The sequence below is a fragment of the Echinops telfairi genome, unplaced genomic scaffold (assembly GCF_000313985.2).
Source record: "Echinops telfairi isolate 266 unplaced genomic scaffold, ASM31398v2 ScPeMD7_2;HRSCAF=8, whole genome shotgun sequence".
Taxonomy (NCBI): domain Eukaryota; kingdom Metazoa; phylum Chordata; class Mammalia; order Afrosoricida; family Tenrecidae; genus Echinops; species Echinops telfairi.
The window spans coordinates 19,405,761-19,425,683 of NW_022103898.1; the positions used below are offsets into that span (position 1 = coordinate 19,405,761).

Below are 19,923 nucleotides of genomic sequence, written 5' to 3' on the forward strand. Positions count from 1 at the left end.
GGGAGTGTGGAGTGGAGACCCAAAGCCCATCTGTAGGCAATTGGACATCCCCTTATGGAAGGGTCGCAGGGAGAGACAAGCCAGTCAGGGTGCAGTGTAGCAACGATGAAACATACAACTTTCCCCTAGTTCCTAAATGCTTCCTCCCCCGCATCCCCCTATCATGATCCCAATTCTACCTTACAAATCTGGCTAGACCAGAGGATGTACACTGGTACAGATAGGAACTGGAAACACAGGGAATCCAGGGCGGATGATTCCCTTCAGGACCAGTGGTGTGAGTGGCGATACCGGGAAGGTGGAGGGAGAGTGGGGTGGAAAGGGGGAACTGAATACAAGGATCTACATATAACCTCCTCCCTGGGGGACAGACAACAGAAAAGTGGGTGAAGAGAGATGTCAGACAGTGTAAGATATAACAAAATAATAATTTATAAATTATCAAGGGTTTATGGGGGAGGGGGGAGCATGGAGGGAGGGAGGAAATGAGCTGATGCCAGGGGCTTAAGTGGAAGGCAAATGTTTTGAGAAGGATGAGGGCAATGAATATACAAATGTGCTTTACACAATTGATGTATGTATGGATTGTGAGAAGAGTTGTATGAGCCCCCAATAAAATGATTTTTTTAAAAAAGATGTCACCCTGAGGACTAAGGTATGCCTGACCCAAGCCATGAGAGTTTCAGTCGCCTGATAGGTACGGGAGAGCTGTGCAATATGTAAGGCAGAACAAAGAACAAAGGATGCCTTTGAATCGTGGTGTTGACAAAGAGTGAGCAAATCTCTCTTTGAAGAAGTTCAAGTCAAAGTGCTCCCCAGAAGCAAGGAAAGTCAGCCTTTGTCTCACGTTCTCTGGATATGTTATCAGGAAGGGCCAGTCTCTGGAGAAGGCCGTCCCGTTCAGGAGAGCCGAGGCTCGGCGATAGACTGAAACATTGGCTGCAACAAGCTGAAACAGCAATGACTGTGAGGCTGAGGCTGAGGCTGAAGCCGGCAGTGTTTCCTTTCGTTGTACATAGGATTGCCATGAGCTGGAATAAACTAGAAGGCATCTAACAACAAAAACATAAAAACCAAAGAACGTATGTGACACAGCCCTCCTGTCGCACCAGGAGTAAGGAAGCATGTTCAGACATCTTAGTTTTCTAGAAAAGTTAATTTACTTTGTATATAGTGCATTCTTCCTGTTAACCTTGCCAACCATGCTGGGTGACAAACAACATTCATTTGATATACATGTGAGTGCATAGGTTTCAGGCTCTGGCCTGGGTATTGAAGAGGCAAAAAGATGAATCCGACAGAGACCTTACCCTTGGGAAGTCACATTCACTTGGAGTCAGAGACACACTATTTTTGAACCCCTGCTTCCTACGAGGTACAAGGGACCGTGGACACAGGGCAGAGTAGTGAACACGCCAAACAAATTGCTGTCAATTTTGACTGGTGGCAACTCCACGTGCTATAGCTGAGCTCTCTAGGGTCTCTCGGCTGTAATCTTTACATAAGCTGATCGCTTGGCCTTGCTTTCAAGGTGCCTCTGGGTGGGTTGGAAGGATTGGACCACCCAAGGACCTTTCATTGAATCCTGACCACCGTACAGTGTTGGCAAGGAATATTGAAAGTACCACGGACTTCCAAAGAACAAACAGATTTGTCTTGGGAGATGTACTGCTCCTTAGAGGCAAGGATGGCCAGACTTCATCTCATGTACCTTGGACATGTTACCAAGAGAGACCAGTCCCTGGAGAGGGCCAATGTGCTTGATAAAGAGGAGGGGCAGTGATAAAACAGGAAGGCCCCCCCCACAAGATAGATGGACTCGGTGGCTGCAGCAATGGGCTCAAACAAGGGAACGATTTTAGGAATGGCGAAGGACCAGGAGGCATTTCATTCTGCTGCGCATATAAGGTCACTCTGAGCCGCAGCTTGCTCGATGACACCTAACAACGACAACCAAAGTGTTTAAGAGTGACCTATCAGAAGCATGCATAGAAATTGGGCTGGGGAGTGCAGGGGAGTGGGAACAGGGGCCCCCAGCAAATCTGCCCTGGAGTCAGAAATAGCTTCCCGTATTAGGTAACACGCTATCTGGGTCTGAAGGGATATGTAGAAATATACTAAATAGTTCAAAATCAATGATAGCAATGAGCAGATTCCAATGTAGGGCATTTTTATGGGGGGAGGAGAATAGCAAATTCAAAGTTAAGAGACACACAGTGCAGACTTCAGGAGGAACTGGGATTTGCGTGCTTCACGGAGCAGTTGGGCTCTTGACACACCTGGATGGCTAGTGGTTTGGGGTTGATGACTGTTCTTGATTCTCCTCTATCTCTAGGGCCTTGACAATGCCTGGCATGTAGCAAGTTGAATGGGAAACGGCGTGGCCCACAGTTCATTTATCTCAGCAAAAGGACTCCATACTGAGTGCAAGTTTAAAGATGGCATATGGCCAGCATTAAGGTGATGAAGTCACCTGCCCCCACCAAAAACTTCTCTTTTGCACAGGGAGTGCATGGGTGGGCAGCGTGGTGGAGGCGTCAGTTACGGGCACGCCAAAGCAAGGATCCCTGACCAAAGCCGCCGTGGAGCTTCCTACTTTCCTTCTCCGACCCCAACCACCCCTACTCCAGGCCTCCCACTTCCCCAACCCCAAGATCTGGCCGCGCGCGCTCCCGCACGCCGGTCCGCCCTTCCCGCCCAGCCGCCTGGAGAGCGCACGCGCGCCTGCTGGAGCGGAGCGCGTGCCCGTGAGCTCCCCGCAGCCCCGTGCTCATCCGGGTCTCAGCGAGTCTCCGCCAATAGTAGCCACTCGTGGCCCCCGGGGGCGGAGCTCAGCCTCCCCTCACACGGGGCCTGTGGTCATCGCTGGCGTCTGTGGGCAGGGCGACCGGGGGGCCGAGGAAGGGGCCGGAGGCAGGAATCTCAGCCCTCGGGGAAGGAGCTACAGCCTCCAGCGGCGGCTTCCCTCCAGAAGCGGCCGAAGCCGGAGCAGATTCCCCAGCCGGAGCCGGCGTAGTAAACACACTTCAGAAACGTGAGGTGCCGGTGGTCACGTGGGACGCGTGCTGACCAATGGGAATCCGGGGGCGGGGCCGCTGACGCGGCGGCGTCACCCGGGCCGTCTCGGGATCGGTCACCGGCCGGCAGCCGTCCAGCGTCCTCGACCCCCTCGGTCGCTCTCTGTCCTCACGCCTGTCTTCCGGGCCTCTTGGCCGTGTCGCCGGCGGTGGCCGACTCCTCCGTCCTTTCTCGGAGTGACCTGCCGCGGCGAGCCGTTTTCTCCTCGAGGGTCGTCCCGAGGCGAGGTTTCCGTGACGCGCCCCCGGGGGCCGCCGGGGCCGGCTCAGGTAGCCGTGACGGCTGCCGCTCCGGGGACTTGCTCATCCTCGAGCGGGCCGAGGCCCTCGAAGTTCTGCTCGTCCTCCCGGCGGTGGCGGCCGGCGCCGGGTCCTAGAGGGCGCCTCTCCCGGAGCGGGCAGCCTCCATTCATCCTCCAGCGCCCTCTGCATCCCGCGGCCGCCCCTTCCTCGCCCCGTGGCTGCGGCGATTCTCCTGGAAGCGCCGCTGTCGGCGATGAGCCGGACCTCCCTGCCCTGAAGTTCGTCCCGGGCAGCTCGCTCGCTCGCTCGCTCGCAGGTCCGCTGGGCGCCGGCCGCGAGCATGGGGGTGAACGCCGTGCACTGGTTCCGAAAGGGGCTCCGGCTGCACGACAACCCGGCGCTGAAGGAGTGCATCCAGGGCGCCGACACCATCCGCTGCGTCTACATCCTCGACCCCTGGTTCGCCGGCTCCTCGAACGTGGGCATCAACAGGTGGCGGTGAGTCCCAGGCCCGCGGCTCGGGGAACCCGGGGGGGAAATGGAGCCCGGGGACCGCCCCGCGCAGCCCGGCGAAGACCCGGGGGTGGTGGGGGGTGGTGGTGGTGGTGGTGGTGTTAGTAGCCATCCCTGGGAGCGGCCGGGCCTCCGGATGGATCGGAACTGTCCCTCCCGAGTCTTCGGCCGAGTCCCCGAGGTGGCGGTAAAGAGACACGCTTCTCGGGCTTCGTGGCCCACGGCTCGATTTCCGTGACCTGGGGGTGGCGTTCTATGGTAGCTTTTCATAGTCACATTTGTGCGGGTGTGGGTGCCTCTTGAAACTCACTGCCGTCGAGCAGATTCCGAACCCTGTAGGACAGGGAATGGGGGGGTTCTGAGACTAACTCCTTAAGGGAGTAGAAAGCCCTGTCTTTTGCCCAGGTTTCGAACTGCTGACCTTGCAGTTAGCCGTCCAACGCGCAACTTCTGCGCCACCCCGGGCTCTCTCAGCAGCATCTTAGTGTAGAGAAAATCAATCTTTGCCACCAGTCGCCTCCAAATCCCTTTATCTCCCACCTGGAGGTTGCTGTCGGAAAAGCTGGGAAGCAGCCGCCTTTTCTGCCTTCCGTGGGGCGCAGCGGGACCTCCCAACTCCTCCTGGTGGCGGACCAGACAAAAGACACTTTTTCTTAATCCTTCTAGGGATCGGACTCTGGGGAATCTTAGGGGAGCCTGGCATCAGTCCCTGAAGTGCCAGGCTCCCTGGTGGACGTGATCGAATTCATGCCCCAGGGAGATTATCGCTCACCTCTCCTGTGCCAGGCACGGCCCGCAATTCCGCAGAGCCTACGCGGCGCCTCAGTCATTTTAGCGGATGGCCCAGAGAACCAGCGCCGTGGTGGGTTCATGATAAGTGATGTGGAGGGAAAACCAGCCGAGCGAACTATAAGGAATACAGGGCCGGGGCTGGCCTCGTTCAAAATGGTGCTCTGGAGAAAGGTGACATCACACCCCACACCTGACAGAGGTGCTTACTGTGGCTCTCTAAGGGAAGCACATTCCAGGCCGAGGGATGGAATAGCCAGGGAAAAGACCCTGAGCTGGAAACGGGTTCGATTTTGGGAGAATAGCCGAGGAAGCCAGGATGAGTCACTCATCAGAATAGTGAGCAGGAGGAAACCACAGATGTGGCCCGGCCAGTCTTCCCACAGCAGTGAAGACCGTTGTCAAGATTTGGGCTTTGCACTGAGGGAATAATGGCAGGGTTAGTGAGGTAATGTCAGTTTGAAACCGTTTCTCTGGCTTTGTTCTCAGAACCGACTGGGGTGGATAGACATGGACAGGGTGAAAAACAAGGTGATCAGTTAGAATGATGGCATTCATTGATGTGAGCAAGACCAATGGCCTGGACCATGTTGATAATGGTGGATGTAGTCAACTACCGGTTCTGGTTTGAAGGCTGAACACACTGTATTTGTTGGTCAACTGGATATGTGGTGAGAGAAGAGGGACCGGGATTGGGAATATCTGAAATTTTGGTTTGAAAACTAGAAGGAAGGATGGAACTGCCCTTTATCAAGAAAGAAAAGCCTTTGAAGGAGAGTGATCCAATTTCTCTCTGAACCTGTTGACATTTGTAATGTCTGTTTCATATCCAAGCAGAGTTCAGGACAGAGATCCAGGCAAGAGATATAAAGTGGAGAGGTCTCCGTTTGTAACAACTCAAAAGAACAAACTGACTGCCATCGAGTTGATTCCTAGCGACCCTATAGGACAGAGTAGAATTGCCCCTGTTTATAGACAGAGTTAAAGTCATTCATTCATTCATTCATTCATTAAGCAAATAGCTGCCAAGCATCTATTATATGCTAGGCATACACTGTTTTTGTTGGAGGGGAATTTAACAGTAAACAAAATAACCAAAATTCCCCACTCTGGTGAAGCTACATTGGATGAAGCCATTACCAGGGGTCCTCAAACTTTTTAAACAGGGGGCCAATTCACTGTCCCTTAGATGATTGGAGGGCCAGAGTATAGCTTAAAAAAAAAACTATGAACAAATTCCTATGCATACCGCACATAGCTTATTTTGAAGTAAAAAGCAAAACGGGGCAAAAACACCCAGCGGGCCGAATAAATGTCCTCGGCGAGCCGCAGTTTGAGGACGCCTGCATTAGACTAACAGTGTATTCAGAAAGTGAGTCTTGGAAAAGAGGGGTGATCCAAGGACTGTTATGGGGTACGGTGAGAAATTGTGACGTTGCGGATGGCCCAGCATAGGCGACTGAAGAGCAACTAGAGAATAGGAAATCCAGATCACGGGTCATAGATGCCAAGTACAAAAGCATTCCCAGGAGGAGAGCGTATGCACCTATGCCAAATGATGCTTATAAAGTCAAAGAAGATGAGGCCTTAGAATTACAAGTCAAATTTAATATTTTGAGGTCATTTATAGTCATGTCAAGTGATTTCAGTATCAGTGGTGGGAGCCTTTTGGGAATGGAATACTAGCTCAAAAGGCAGGGAGTTGTAGGGTTGGAGACTACATAGATAGCTCTCTAAAAAGAGTTTTGCTGTAAGAGAATCAGAAACTGGGGGTGGGGTCTAGGGGGTAGGGAGGGCAGTGAATTTGAGAGAATCTTTTTTTATGACAAAAATCACAGCATGATTTGTGTGGATAGGAATGTAAAAATAATTTTTCCCTATCAGAATCAGTGTTATTACTCCTTGCTCCTGGAAAAAGAAGTTAAAAATAACAAAAGTTAAAAATAACATCTTGTAATGGATTAATAGGATCTTGCAGTCATGTAATCTTAACTCCTTTCTTATCAGGTTGCTATGAGGGTAAGTTAGTTGACATGTCTAAAATGCTTAAAATAGTGGGTGATAGTAGTAGTTAATGTGCATTTGCTTTTTGCTTTGAAGTTGGAGGCCTAAGTCAATAATAATCTCCTTAAATGCCAGTAATATCAACTTAAATGCATGCTGTCAGTTTCTTTCAGAGCAGTTTGTAAATTTGTAGAATCAGATGGCAGCATATCTTCAGGGAAATCAGTCTGTCTCTGTTCATTACTTATAGCTTCATCTATCTTTTAGAATAGGGTATATATATATATACACACACACACGCACATATATAAATTCATTGCCATCAAGTTGATACTGATCCCCGAGGACAGAGTAGAACTGCCCTATGAGTTTCTCAAACTGTAACTCTTTACAGCAGTAGAAAGCCCTGTCTTTCTCCTGTGGAGTGGCAGGTGACTTCAAACTACTGGCTTTGCAGATCACAGCCCAATGAGTCACCACTACACCACTGGGGCTCCTAGGTACTCCACAGTATTAAAGAAGAAAAAAAGATAATTTTTCAAAGGGAAATAAGAGGCTATTCTTGTGGTGCTGTTGCTTACCTTTGCACACCCAGCAGTTAACATTGCCAAATAGTGACTGAATTACAAATTAAATTTGGTACATACCACAAGAATTGTCCCTGATATATATCACTTTTTAAAATCTCCCTTTTGAAAAGTACTATATAGTACCTATTCTAAAAGAAAATGTGAAGATAAAAGTAATGAATAGAGATAGACTATTTCTTCCTTTGAAGACTTAAGTTCTACAAAGACAGGGTCCAAGTTTAATTCTGTCTGCTTTCATAGTACCAAATGCAGAGCTTTTGATATAGTTGTAGCTTAGTTACTGGTGGTTGCAGTGACATCTGGGAAGCAACCCTTTTCTTTATTACTTTCCCTCTTGACTATAGGCTAACACCCAACCCCGTCAGATTTACACAGATGCATTTCATCTTCTGTTGAGATGGGGTGGAGCATGTTCTATTAAAATTCTATCACACAAACACTTGAGAGCAAATGTTCATAGAAGCCTTATTCATAATAACCCTAGGTGGAAATGGCCCCAAAGGCCATCAATCAATGAATGGATAAACAAGGTGTGGTATATATATTCAACGAAGTGGGACTTGGCCATAAGGAGGAACTAAGTACTGCTACATTCTGCAGCATGGGTGGACCTTAACATTTGGCTACATGAAAAGCCAGGTACAAAACCATGTATTCTATGATTTCATTTATATGAAATGTCCAGATGAGTAAGTATAGAGAGACAGAAAAAAGATTGCTGGTTACATAAGACTGAGGCCAAAGAATGATAGTTAAAGGGCAGCATGGGACTTCTTTTTTGAGTTGATGAGAATGTTCTAGAATTGATTGTGGTGGTGGTTGTATAACCCTGGGAGTATACTAGAAACTGTTGATGTATAAGCTTAAAACACAAAAATTCTCTCTACTCCTCCAAGGCTTGGCCTAAATACCACTTTTTCCATAGTACCTTTCCTGATCAGAGGAGCCCTGATGGCATAGTGGGTTCCTTGTAAAGTAGCATAGATAGTTCAGCCTAGTAAATAGGTATTACTGGTACACGTAAGCTGGATTGTGCAAAATATAAAGTTTCTGCTGAAAAACAACAAAAAATCGAATAGTAATTTTTATTTTCACTCTCCAGGGCGTGCCACCCAGTGTGGTCTGCACTCCCCTAGTGGAGCCACTGCTAGAGCTTCTGGGGGTGGAGGTGTTTCACACTTTTCTGTTCTGTGCTTGGGCATTGTGCCACCAGGCACCCTTCACTATGAAGTTCAGCTGGCTTGATATGCCTAGAACGGAACTGTAGTGGAATGCAATGTCTACATGTGCCTCTTCTATTCAGGTCCACCCAATGATTGCGTGGGACTAGGGAATTGGTCAGTTTTATTGCCACTTCCCTGGCTACAAGGAGGAGATGTCAGGATAGGAGGAGAGAGACATCCCAGAACTGTTGGGAGAAGAACGCCCCCACACACACACACACACCCCACACCCCAGTGCAGCATGTTGGATATCTGTCTGAGGTGGTGGAAGCTGAGGTAAGAAGGCCATGGGACAAAACAGAGAAGTAGTACCAAGACCATGGACTGTGAAACAGAGGCCAAGGGACCATGGAGCTTGGATCCTGAGGACCAGAGAGACTTGGCTGCTGGCCGAGGAGAGGTGGTGCTGTGGACCAATGATTTTCTCCTTACTGTTTACAGATCCTGTCTTGGGTAACTTACTAACTTCCCTAATACTCAACTCACTGCCATTGAGTCAGTGCCACTCATAGTGAGTGGCAGGGTAGAGCTGCCCCTGTGAGTTTCCAAGACTGTCACTCTTTAGAGGAGTAGAAAGCTCCATCTTTCTAACACAGAGTGGCTGGTGGTTTCCAACTGCTGACTTTGGGGTAAGCAGCACTGTGCCACCGGGGCTCCTAACTTCCCTGGTGAACCCCCTTAATTGTCAGTATTGTCTATGAGTTCTTTGTGGCCATTACAAAGAAATAGCATAATAGAATGCCCCAGCATAAGAGAGTGTTCTGGGAGCATGACTAATGTCAGAATAGGTAAATTAGGATGGAGGGTGGAAGCATTTCTAACTTCTGCCTTGTGGTAATAGTACAGCCAGAGGTGGTCAGATAGGACCCCCATTCATGCAGTTTTCTCATTAACTGATTGGAGCAAGAATGCTCAGATATCCAAGGAAGCCTCACCAGGTTTTCTCAAGCTGAAATTAATCATGTATATTTTATAGACAATATCAAGAAGATTTGGTTATTTTAACAAATTTATAAAGTGCTATAGGTTATTAGATAGTTCACTGTATTTGCTAAGATATCTTCTAACTCTAAAGTTGTGTGATTTCTGTGATCATAATAGCCAAAGTAGGTATTAGTACTATAAAAGGTTAACTATAGTCTTTTAAAATTTCATGTTTAAAAATTCATTTTTACTTATTTTTATTTAGTTTGGATTACACATGTGTTGTAATTGGATACTAGGGTTTCTTAGAGATGAAGGAAAGAAATATGCTATTTTTAAAAGATTCTATTTAATTACTTTTGCCAATCTGATCTTATCCTAGATATAGCCCTCAGCAGCAAAAACAAGCTAAACATCTTAATGACATGTTTTTATTTATTTTGCTATTTTAAGTGACATAGGACAGCAAGAGTTTAAAAACTGCAACTAGAATGACAATGTTAAACTATTGTGATATATATATATATATATATGAATATGAGAGTAGACAGTCAGGAAGCTAGTTCTTTTAATAGCTGGCAAAGTGTGTAGTTAAAATACATTCACTATTATTGGGTTAGGAATTACTATTCTATTTTGTAACACGGGTTGTAATTTTGGGTGGGAGATAATGAAAAGGAAGTATCTTCAGGGTTTGGTGACGTAAATGGGACATCTTTGAAAAAGGAGTCAAAGATGATTCTAAGGTTTGCCATCCCAAGTAGGGACATGACAAAGTTGGAGAAGCTTGTTTGTAAGTTAAGATAGCAAGACTGTTTTTAGGTGCAGTGAGGTGAAAGTAGCAGCAAGGTATCCAGGTAGAATTGGTTAGCAGGAATGGAAGCTAGTAAGGATAATTGGAACTAGCTGTGTATATACAATTTTTTTTAAAGCTGGTAATTAAAATTAGGAAAACAGTAAAAACGGGCATATGGGGAGACAGAAGACATGATAGTCTTTATGATTTTTGAGAATATATACATGTTACATTTTTTGTACTCAATTTTATGGTAGCTATCATTGAAGTTTAGCAGGGCCTTTACCACCCAAAGGTGATGTAAATATCTTTATTTTCTTAGTACACTTCTATTTTCATTTAGACATTAAAATATTTAAAATTTATATTGACACATGGTGTGAACTATCTCCCCCTAAAATGGAGGTCAGTTATTCTAATACTATGATTAAATCATCTCCACCATTGAAATGTTATCCTAAGCATAACTAAATTGTTATATTTTGAAAACTGTTTCTAGGCTATTTTATTTGCAAAATAAAGTGTCCCCAGGGGTCAGTTCTACTCTGCTTTATTGGGGTCACTATGAGTTGGAATGGACTCAGTGGCAGTGGACTTTTTTATATTGTATTTTATGCCTTAAGGCTGTTAGAAAAATTAATTGGAGGGCTTTTAGATAATTTCATGGAGTGGCCATAGTAGCCCAATTGCCAAATTCCTGGCTTTTATCCAAGATGGACAATCTGCTGTCTTCTTGACACCATTATTATGTCTTCAACCAGACTCATTCTTACTTTTAGATGACTGGCTTTTTCCACCCATATTCCTGAGTAATCCTCTTCTTAGCAATTGAATAGTCTAACCAGGATATAGCTGTATCTCATCATTCTCTGCCAATTTTTACTGGAACATCATGTAACTCTCCCATGGGCAGATTCTGTACTCTTATGTCTCTCTCCATTTATTGATTTCTTTCATCACTGTTTTTCTTCCATTTCTCCCAACATTTTATTGTGTTCTTGGTGAAAGTTCACATAACACATTTGTTTCCCAACCAATAATTCATGTACAAATTGTTCTGGGACATTGATTGCAACCACTCACCCCCACCCCACCCCCCACACACCCCATTCTCTCCCTGCTTTCTCATTTTGGTTTAAGGCAAATGTTGACCATTTTTTCTCGTATACTTGATTGTTCTAAGGAGCACATTCTTTCTGGGTGTTACAGTTTATGTTGTTAAGTACCACTGAGTTGGTTCTAATTCATAGAGCCTGTGGTCGTTATATAATCTGTTGTCAATTTGAGAGGACTACAAGTGAAAAGGTGGAGTCTAGCCTGTCAGTCATTGTATAGCAAATGAGGCCTCTGTGTGGACATGGCCTTCCCCTTAGGATCCTAGGAATTTCCATATTTTCTCCTTGGAGGCAGGAGACAACTCTCAGCTCACTCCCAGAGAGACTCTACTGACAAGACACATGGCATTACGTTGATAGACCCCCGTGCCCTGGGCACTGGAGAAGCCACGTGGAGACCCATGCCAGTGCTGAGATGCTTACAAGATCTGGATCCACAAGACTAGGACTTTATAAATTGGTTTCAGACATATGGCCTAATATTGGACTTTAGGACTTGATCTGAACTGGACTGGGATGTTTTTTCAATATTCAATTGCTCTTGTATATAAAACTCTTTCTTATACACATGAGTGACTATTAGTTTCTCTAGTGTACCCAGACTAACACAGAGCCCTTGCGTACTACAGAACAAAACACTGCCTGTTCCTGTGCCATCCTCACAATCCTATGTTTGAGTTCATTGTTGTAGCCACTGCGTCCATCCATCTTATCTTGAGCCTCATCTTTTTTGCTTTAGCAAGTATGATGTCCTTCTCCAGGGACTAGTCTCTCCTGATAACATGTCCAAAATGCATGAAATCAAGTCTTGCCATCCTTGCTTCTGAGGAACATTCTGACTGTACTTGTTCCAAGACAGATTTGTTTGTTCTTTTGGCAGTCCATGGTGCTATCAGCACCATGCTGCCCTTGCCAGCACCATAATTCAAATGAATCAATTCTTCTTCTTCAGTCTTCCTTATTGTTTATTTTGTAAATCCAGCTGAAAGGTGGCCTCCAAGAGTATAGTCACCTTCAAGTTAGAAGGTGTCTTAAGTAAGGTGACCAGATTTTAACATTGGTAAAGCAGGACACCATTGATAAAACTCATATCCTGGCGAAATAGCCACATGGCAGCTGAAAACCATATACCCTAGCTTGTCGTGCATTCTCTCCACAAATCGGGACTTTTTAAAAAGGCCGCGGGACGTGGGACAAATTGTTAAAAATCGGGACTGTCCTGCCAAAAGCGGGACGTTGGTCACCTTAGTCTTGAGGCAATTGTCTCAAGGCTTCCTTCAGTCTCTTTCGGAAAAGTCTGGTCTCTCTTCGTGGGAATTTTTTTCCTTCCACATTTTTAGCCATTCTCATGGGGTCCTGGCCAGTGTGGTCAGTAGTGGCACCATCTAGTTCATCGGGTTGCAAGTTAAAAGAAAGCTGCGGTTTATGTGGGCCATTGATCCTTTGGCTTCCTTGTTTCCTTGCGTCTTTGAGTTTTTTCATTCTCCTGTATCTAAGATCTGGGTCTTAGCTGGCTGCTCATAACTTTTAAGACCACAAGCACTACTCACTAGTAGACTAAGATGTAGTCTAGTTCTAGAACTTTTTTAGATTTTATATTTCAATCTTTGATCCATTTTGAGTTAGTCTTGTATATGATATGAAGTACAGGTCCCATTTATTTTCCTACAAATATATATACAGTTTTGCCGTTATAGTTTATTAAAGAGACTGTCTCTTCCCCCATTTAATGTACATTGACCCTTTGTCCAAGATTAGCTATCCATAGTTGGATGCACTTACTTTGGGGTTCTGAATTCTCTTTCAGTGATGTGTGTATCTGTCATTGTACAAATGCCTGCCTCATTTGACCACTATTGTTTGCATAGTAGGTTCTGACATCAGGAAATTTGAAGCCTCCTACTTGGTTTTTCTTCAATAGTGTTATACATACCTAGACCCTTTCCTTCCAAATAAAATAGTTTTTCCATCTCCTAAAAAGAATGTTGTTGGATTGGGATTGCATTATACCTACAGATCACTTTTTTGGAGTAGTATTGACATTTTTACTGTGGTGAGGCTTTCTATCCATGATGGTGCAATTTTCCATTTTACGTGTCTTTTTTCCCCCTTTTTTTTTTTCCAGTTTCTTGCTGTAGTACTTGTAGTTTTCTTTGTATTAGTCTTTTATGTCCCTAGTCATTTGTATTCCCAAATACAAATCCTTTGGGAGCTATTGTAAATGGTAATGTTTACAACTTACTTTTTGGCATTCACTTTATTAGTATCCAAAAACCTCACTACTATCAAGTCAATTCCTAGTCAAAACAATCTTGTCGGACAGGGTAGAATTGGCCCCTGTGAGTTTCTGAGAGTGTAACTTTTTTTTTTAACCTGGCTAAATCACTTTATAAATGAGTTGTGTAATCACAAGTCAGTTCTAGTGCTCCCTCTCCCATACATTGTTTCCTCCCCCAACCCCCTCATCCTCCCTATCTTCCATGCCCCACCCATACCTCCCCTATAAACCCTTGTATCATTTATTATCTCTATGTATGTACTCCTTTTGTGCTTCACAAACTGGAAAACCCAACAGAAACAATAAGCAAAGTAAGCAAAGTGCTAAGGATAAAATAATAATACAAAGATAAAAATACAAATAATGAGTACGAAAGAAAAGACCATCAGTATTTAAAGGGCCAGGGAAGAAATTTTTGTCGTGGAACAAGCAAGAAACACTTGCACCTAGAACAATTTCAGGTTGGGTCAATTGAGCTCTGTTTACCCTAAGCATGGGGATTGGTGCCAGGGGGAAACTCTCAGGATCAATTTTTCCAAGTTCAGATCCCTACCTAAAAGATCAAAACCTATCATGTAAAGGGGGACATTGTGGTGTTAAATATATGGTGACTCTGGGTCTCTTTCCATTGGACACTCACCAAACCGGAGGTTCCCCCCAAGGTCAAATGACCACCACTTTTATAGGTCTGGGGCAGCCACTCTCTCTTTCCTCTCCCATCCGAGTACCCCAGTTCTCAGTCCAAAGGTGCATATATCTTTGAGGCAGGGCTCAGTTCATTCTGCTGGGCCTTTGGGTGTAGTCCCGGGTTTATGCCATGCTGACCTCAAGGTTAGCATCTAAGGTTATCATGGTGCTTAGCCCATGGTGTGGTTTGCTGAGGGTTGGGTAGAAGTGTATTCATAGTGTCTACTCAGGAACATAAAATCCAGTCCATTGTCTCTCTAAGTTCCCTCAATCTTTGTTTAGCATCTATCTGTTCCTGATATGAAGTTACTTCTCCCCAATCACCCACCCTACTCACCAGGAAAACTAGCGGCATCTCCTCCAAAATGTAGATACTCCCTTCCCCTGGTCTTAGCTTAATTTTTCTGACAAGGTTCTGCTTCCATTCTTGTGGGGGGCCCACTGATTTGACCAGCCTTGTCTTGATGTTGTATAGCCTCTAGTGGATGGTCTTTTCCCATTTTCTCCCTTTTGAAAGTGTGGCCTCAGGCATTGTGAAGTCTCCTCCTTTGAGGTGGCTCTTGTGAAGAAGTGCGCTTAATGGACTTGATATATGGTTCATGGCCCCTAGGTAGCCTTCTTTCCCCTTTGTTCAGGAATTGGTCCCTAGGATTTGTTTAATTGGTGTTTTTTAATTGTAGTGGGAGAGTACAACTCTTAAAGGGAGTAGAAAGCCCCTTCTCCCTTATCGCAGCTGGGAGTTGCGAACTACCAACCTTGTGGTTACCAGTCCAACTAGTCACACCACCAGGGCAAATGATTTTTGTGTGTCAGTGTTCATTCTCATTGGTGTTTTATAGTTTATAGCATGCGAGAATAGGTTTAAAGCCCTGTCTGTTTTGACTTGGTGTTTTTTCATTAGTACATGTTCTCCAAAATTCCCTTCCTATACATCTGTGACCTTGTTAATTTTTCCCTAAAAGCTGTATTTGGAGCTACAACATTGCTTTAGTCCACTCCTCTTTACTTAAAGACATTGTGTGTGTGTGTATAAAACACAACACTCGGGTGTGTGTGTGTGTGTGTGTAACTTACTACTCCAGTAGGGCTCATAAGAAGGTTGTAAACTCCAAACCAAACTCATTACAATTGAGTCACAACCTGTTACCCTGATACCCCATGGTGCCTGGCTACTGCTGCTGAGTGCTTTGAAAGGGAGCACAATAAGGAGGTACTGGGTAGAATGAGAGAAAAACGTGGGACAAAACTAAAAAAAAGACCAGGTGTGCTATTCTGATAGAGATTAGTAGAGCCCTTGAGACTATTGCCCTTAGTCAGTTTCCCACAGGAAACCGTTCTTTCTGTGGTTCACTTTTCAGACAAGAAATAGACAGGTCTATAAGACAAATAAATAACATCAGGGAGGTATGCAGTCCTTAGGACAGTCAGCTCAGGAGATCAAGAGGGCAACGTTTACCAGGGATAAAGCTCGTAAGGCAAGAGGGGTAGGAAAGAAGGATGAATGGAACAGGAGAGAGAGGGAGGAAGTGATGTTTTACATTGAGTGGCTCGACACAATGAAACAAAATGTGTTTGAGTTGTTTGTTGAGTGGAAAACCAATTTCTTTGTAAACTTTTACTGAAATCACAATAAAAAGTTGAAGCAAAAACCTTAGTTATCAAGTACTTTTGCTACCCTCTTTCAGGAGGCTCAGCAGGAATACACGTCACAATCAGCCACAGAATTTATTTATATATTTATTTAATCATTTTATTGGGGATTCATACAGCTCATAACATTCCATACATCAGTTGTGTCAAACATATTTTTACATATGTTGGCATCATCATTTTCTAAACATTTACTTTCTATTTGAGCCCTTGGTATCAGCTCCTTTTTGCCCTCCCTCCCCCCTCTCCTTGATAAATTATTACTGTTTTCATATCTTACACTGACTGCTGTCTCTCTCACCCACATTTCTGTTGATCATTCCCCTGGGTGGGGGTGGGGGGGATTATGTGTTGATCATTGCGATCGGTTCCCCCTTCCTTCCCTCCTGCCCCCACCTTCCCCCTAACCTCCTGGTATCACTACTCCCATTTCTGTTTCTGAAGGGTTTATCTGACCTGGATTCTGTATGTCATGAGGTTTTATCTGTACCAGTGTACATGCTCCAGTCTAGTCAGAACTGATAGGCAGGACTAGGGTCATGGTAGTGGGGGGTGAGGAAGCCTCCAAGAACCAGAAGAATAACATGTTTCTGGAAAAAAAAATAACCCAGGACCAGTGGGGAGATAATCATAATGGTGCATGGACAGACCTGGAATTATGTGTGCTTTTTTATGTGTGTCTTTTTTCCTTTTTTTTTTCTCTTTTAATTCAACATTTTGTTTTCTTTTTGTTTTGTCTCTGTTATTGTTGTTTTTCCTACCAATATAAGATAGGCATGGGAAACAAGCCTGAGGAGAAAGCAACAGGATCCACGGTTCTGGAGGGAGTGTGTGTGTGGGGGTGGGGGGGGTGGGGGAGCAGTGAGCAAACAACGCCATAGACAGGGGAACAACTAAGGAATTAAAAGCAACAATGAAGAGGATGTAGAGATTCCAGTGGTGTTGGAGCAACAGCAAGCTAACTGAGAGGAATTACTAAGAGGCAGAAGAAGGGTGGCATGATGGTAGGGCAGGAGGAAGGTAAAAGGAAACAGAAAAATCTAAGAGCAAAGCTATGGATAGAGGTTGTAAACATAGGTGTGCACTTATGTAAATATATTCATAAAAATAGAGGTATTGGCCTATGTCCATCTCTTCATATGGCAATACATTGAGGAGGTAGACAGAATCAAGTAACAGGCACCAGAAGACCCAAAACAAACAAAAAACCATATTGTCGGAGCAAGGACCCCAAACCCATCTGTAGACCATAGGACATCCCCTTCACAGAAGGGTCACAAGGAAGGGATAAGTCAACCAGGGCACAGTATAGAACTTGTTTTAAATTGAGATAACATTTATGTATAGTAAGTGAAATGGAGAGAGCCTAAGTGTACAAATTCACCAGGTTAGAAAAATTGGTTTCACTACCTGAGTCATGATAAAATATTTCCATTACCCTAGTAAGTGCCTTCCTAACTCTTCCCTCACAATATAGCCAGGAAACTTCTTGAAAATATATACCATCATTTTGCACACCATATCTACCAAATAAGAATGATCTCTGGTGCATCCTGGAAGATTTCTTTGCAAATCCCTATCTTCCCTACCTATTATGAGTCTCATGCCCCTTTGTTAAGAACTGTACCAGTAGTTGTGATGGCCTAGGTTTTGCCTGGGCCGACATGCCTTATGTGTTACTAAGAGAGCCATGAAGAAGGACATCATGCTTGGTACAGTAGAGGGGCAGCAAACAAGAAGACGACTCTCCAGAAGACGGATTAACAGAGTAGCTGTAGCAGTGGGCTTAAACGTACAGTGATTATGAGACAGCACAGGAGCAGGCAGTGTTTGCTTCTGTTGTACATAGGGTTGCTGTGAGTCAGAACTGACTCAACAGTGCTTAACAACAGATGACAACATATGCCTGCCAGTCTTTTGTGTTTTGTTTTCCATCTCCATGGCAGCACTGAAACAGTTTCCCAAGTCTTACTCCTCAGTGGGGAGAGTGAAAAGCAAAGGAAAGAACACACAAATTAGAAGTGCATCATTTTCCCTTGCATGCCCGTCTTTTTAATAGTTGTCAGGCAATTGGTACCTCAATTGAAAATGCTTAAAATGAAATTTAAAAATTCTTGTTAGCTCCCATTCTTGCTGTCTCCCAATTTCCCCTCAGAAACAGCCTTACCTTTATCCTATTCTTTGCATTGCATTTCCTTTGTGGACTATTCATTTAGATTCCTAACTGGTCTCTTAATTGTCTGTAATCCAAGATTTTCTTTTAAGATTTTCCTTCCTGCTGCCAGAATTTTGTTTGTAAAATTGCGTCCTTTAATTTATTTACATGAGAATAATGTAGACACCATGAAATAATTGCTATTTTAATTTGAAAGCAACGAAACAAAATTTGAAATTGTTGTGAAGTGCCATTGAGTCAGTTCTGACCCCTAGCAACCCTTTGTTCCACAGAATGAAGCATCGTCCTGTCCTGCGCCATCCTCACAATTGTTCTTGTGTCTGAGCCCATTGTTGCAGCCACTGTGTCCATTCATCTCATTGAGGGCCTTCCTCGTTTTCATTGCCCCTCTACTTTACCAAGCATGATGTCCTTCTCCAAGTTCGGATCTCTCCTGATAACATCCCCAAAGTACATAAGACAAAGTCTCACCATCCTTGCCCCTAAGGAGTCTTCTGGCTGTACTTCTTTGAAAACATTTGTTTGTTCTTTTGGCAGACCATGGTACTTTCAATATTCTTCACCCAGCACTGTAATTCAAATACATCAATTCTTCTTTGTATTTTGCACCAGATTTACTCAATAAAATGCATCGTTTGAAGTACTGTTATATGCTATATTGTAATATAACCCCTGCCGTCAGCATTTCCGTTATCCCATAGTAACCCTATATAGGGTTTCTAAAACTGTAAATCAGTATGGGAGCAGACAAGCTTGTCTTTCTCTTGAAGAGTGACTGGTGGGATTGAGCCACTCATCTTGCAGCTAGCAACCCAATGCTTATCCCAGAGAACCACCAGGGCTCCTGATATTCTGGTATAACGTCAGAGAAATAAATAATAGTCAAATTATAATTTTAAAAAAATAACCCTTAACAGTGTTTATGTGTGTTAGGCAAATGTTGCTACATTATATGTCAGTGTGTAAGCTTAGCTATAAAGCTATTATTATTTTTGGAGAGGAGGCAGAATGAACTATTTAAAATACTCTTTTATCCTAAGATGCTGTTGGCTATCACCTATCAGTACATAAAATGTGGGAGAGACATGTCTCTTGAATACTAGCTTGTCTGTGAAACCACGACCGGGCAGAGTGGAAATCAGCTGTTGAACATGTGTGGTGTCACAATGAGGGAGAAGCGCCAGAAAACTTGTTTGCTTTATCAATGAAAACAGGCGATTGTCATGCAGTGATGTGTTTGTGACACTTCTTGGAGTGGTGCGCTGGATGGGAGCAGTGCTGCCTCCAGGAAAAGATGATGGTGCGAGTACTAACAGAATAGAATCATTTCTACTTTAATGTCATTGCTGAAATTATTTCCTTAGTTGACAGCATTTTCCCCCAGTTGTTATTCCCTCAGAAGGAACTCTAGTATGCATTATAAACACGAGTAAGCTACAGCCAGCAGCAGAAAATTTTTTTTACTTTGCTGCAAAGATGCAGAGGTACAACTTGGTTTTTCTACTCTGAAGAACATTAAAGAGGAAAAGTGGTGACATGTGAATGTTTAAACTCGAGGCTAAAATTTTAAAACCTCTCTTCATAGCACTGATGCCAAATAAAAAGTTATTTCTGTGACTGCTGGTGGCTTGCTTATCAAATTGCACGTGGTACTATGCCTGATCAGCCCGAGACAGGTAGTTAGGGCCAAAATACTAGGATTTTAGCAGTTTATAAAGACTTAACTGTAGTACAAACAAACAGGTTTAACTCTCAACGAGTAATGATTGTGTGTTTGGAGAGATAAATTGATGCCATGCTAGGAGACATCTTTATTTTATTTTTTTATTTTTTAAATATATACTGAGCTACTAATTTT

The 19,923-nt window shown here is 44.2% G+C and overlaps 1 protein-coding gene across 1 annotated transcript in view; it reads left to right on the forward strand.

The window, feature by feature from the left end:
- Positions 1-3,370: 3,370 nt before the first annotated feature.
- CRY1 (cryptochrome circadian regulator 1) overlaps positions 3,371-19,923 on the forward strand; it is a 68,224-nt gene continuing 51,671 nt past the window's right edge. Inside the window, exon 1 of the mRNA XM_045292396.1 lies at positions 3,371-3,818. Within this exon, the coding sequence (XP_045148331.1) occupies positions 3,661-3,818 (158 nt within the window). The 5' untranslated portion in view covers positions 3,371-3,660. The remainder of the gene's footprint in view (positions 3,819-19,923) is intronic.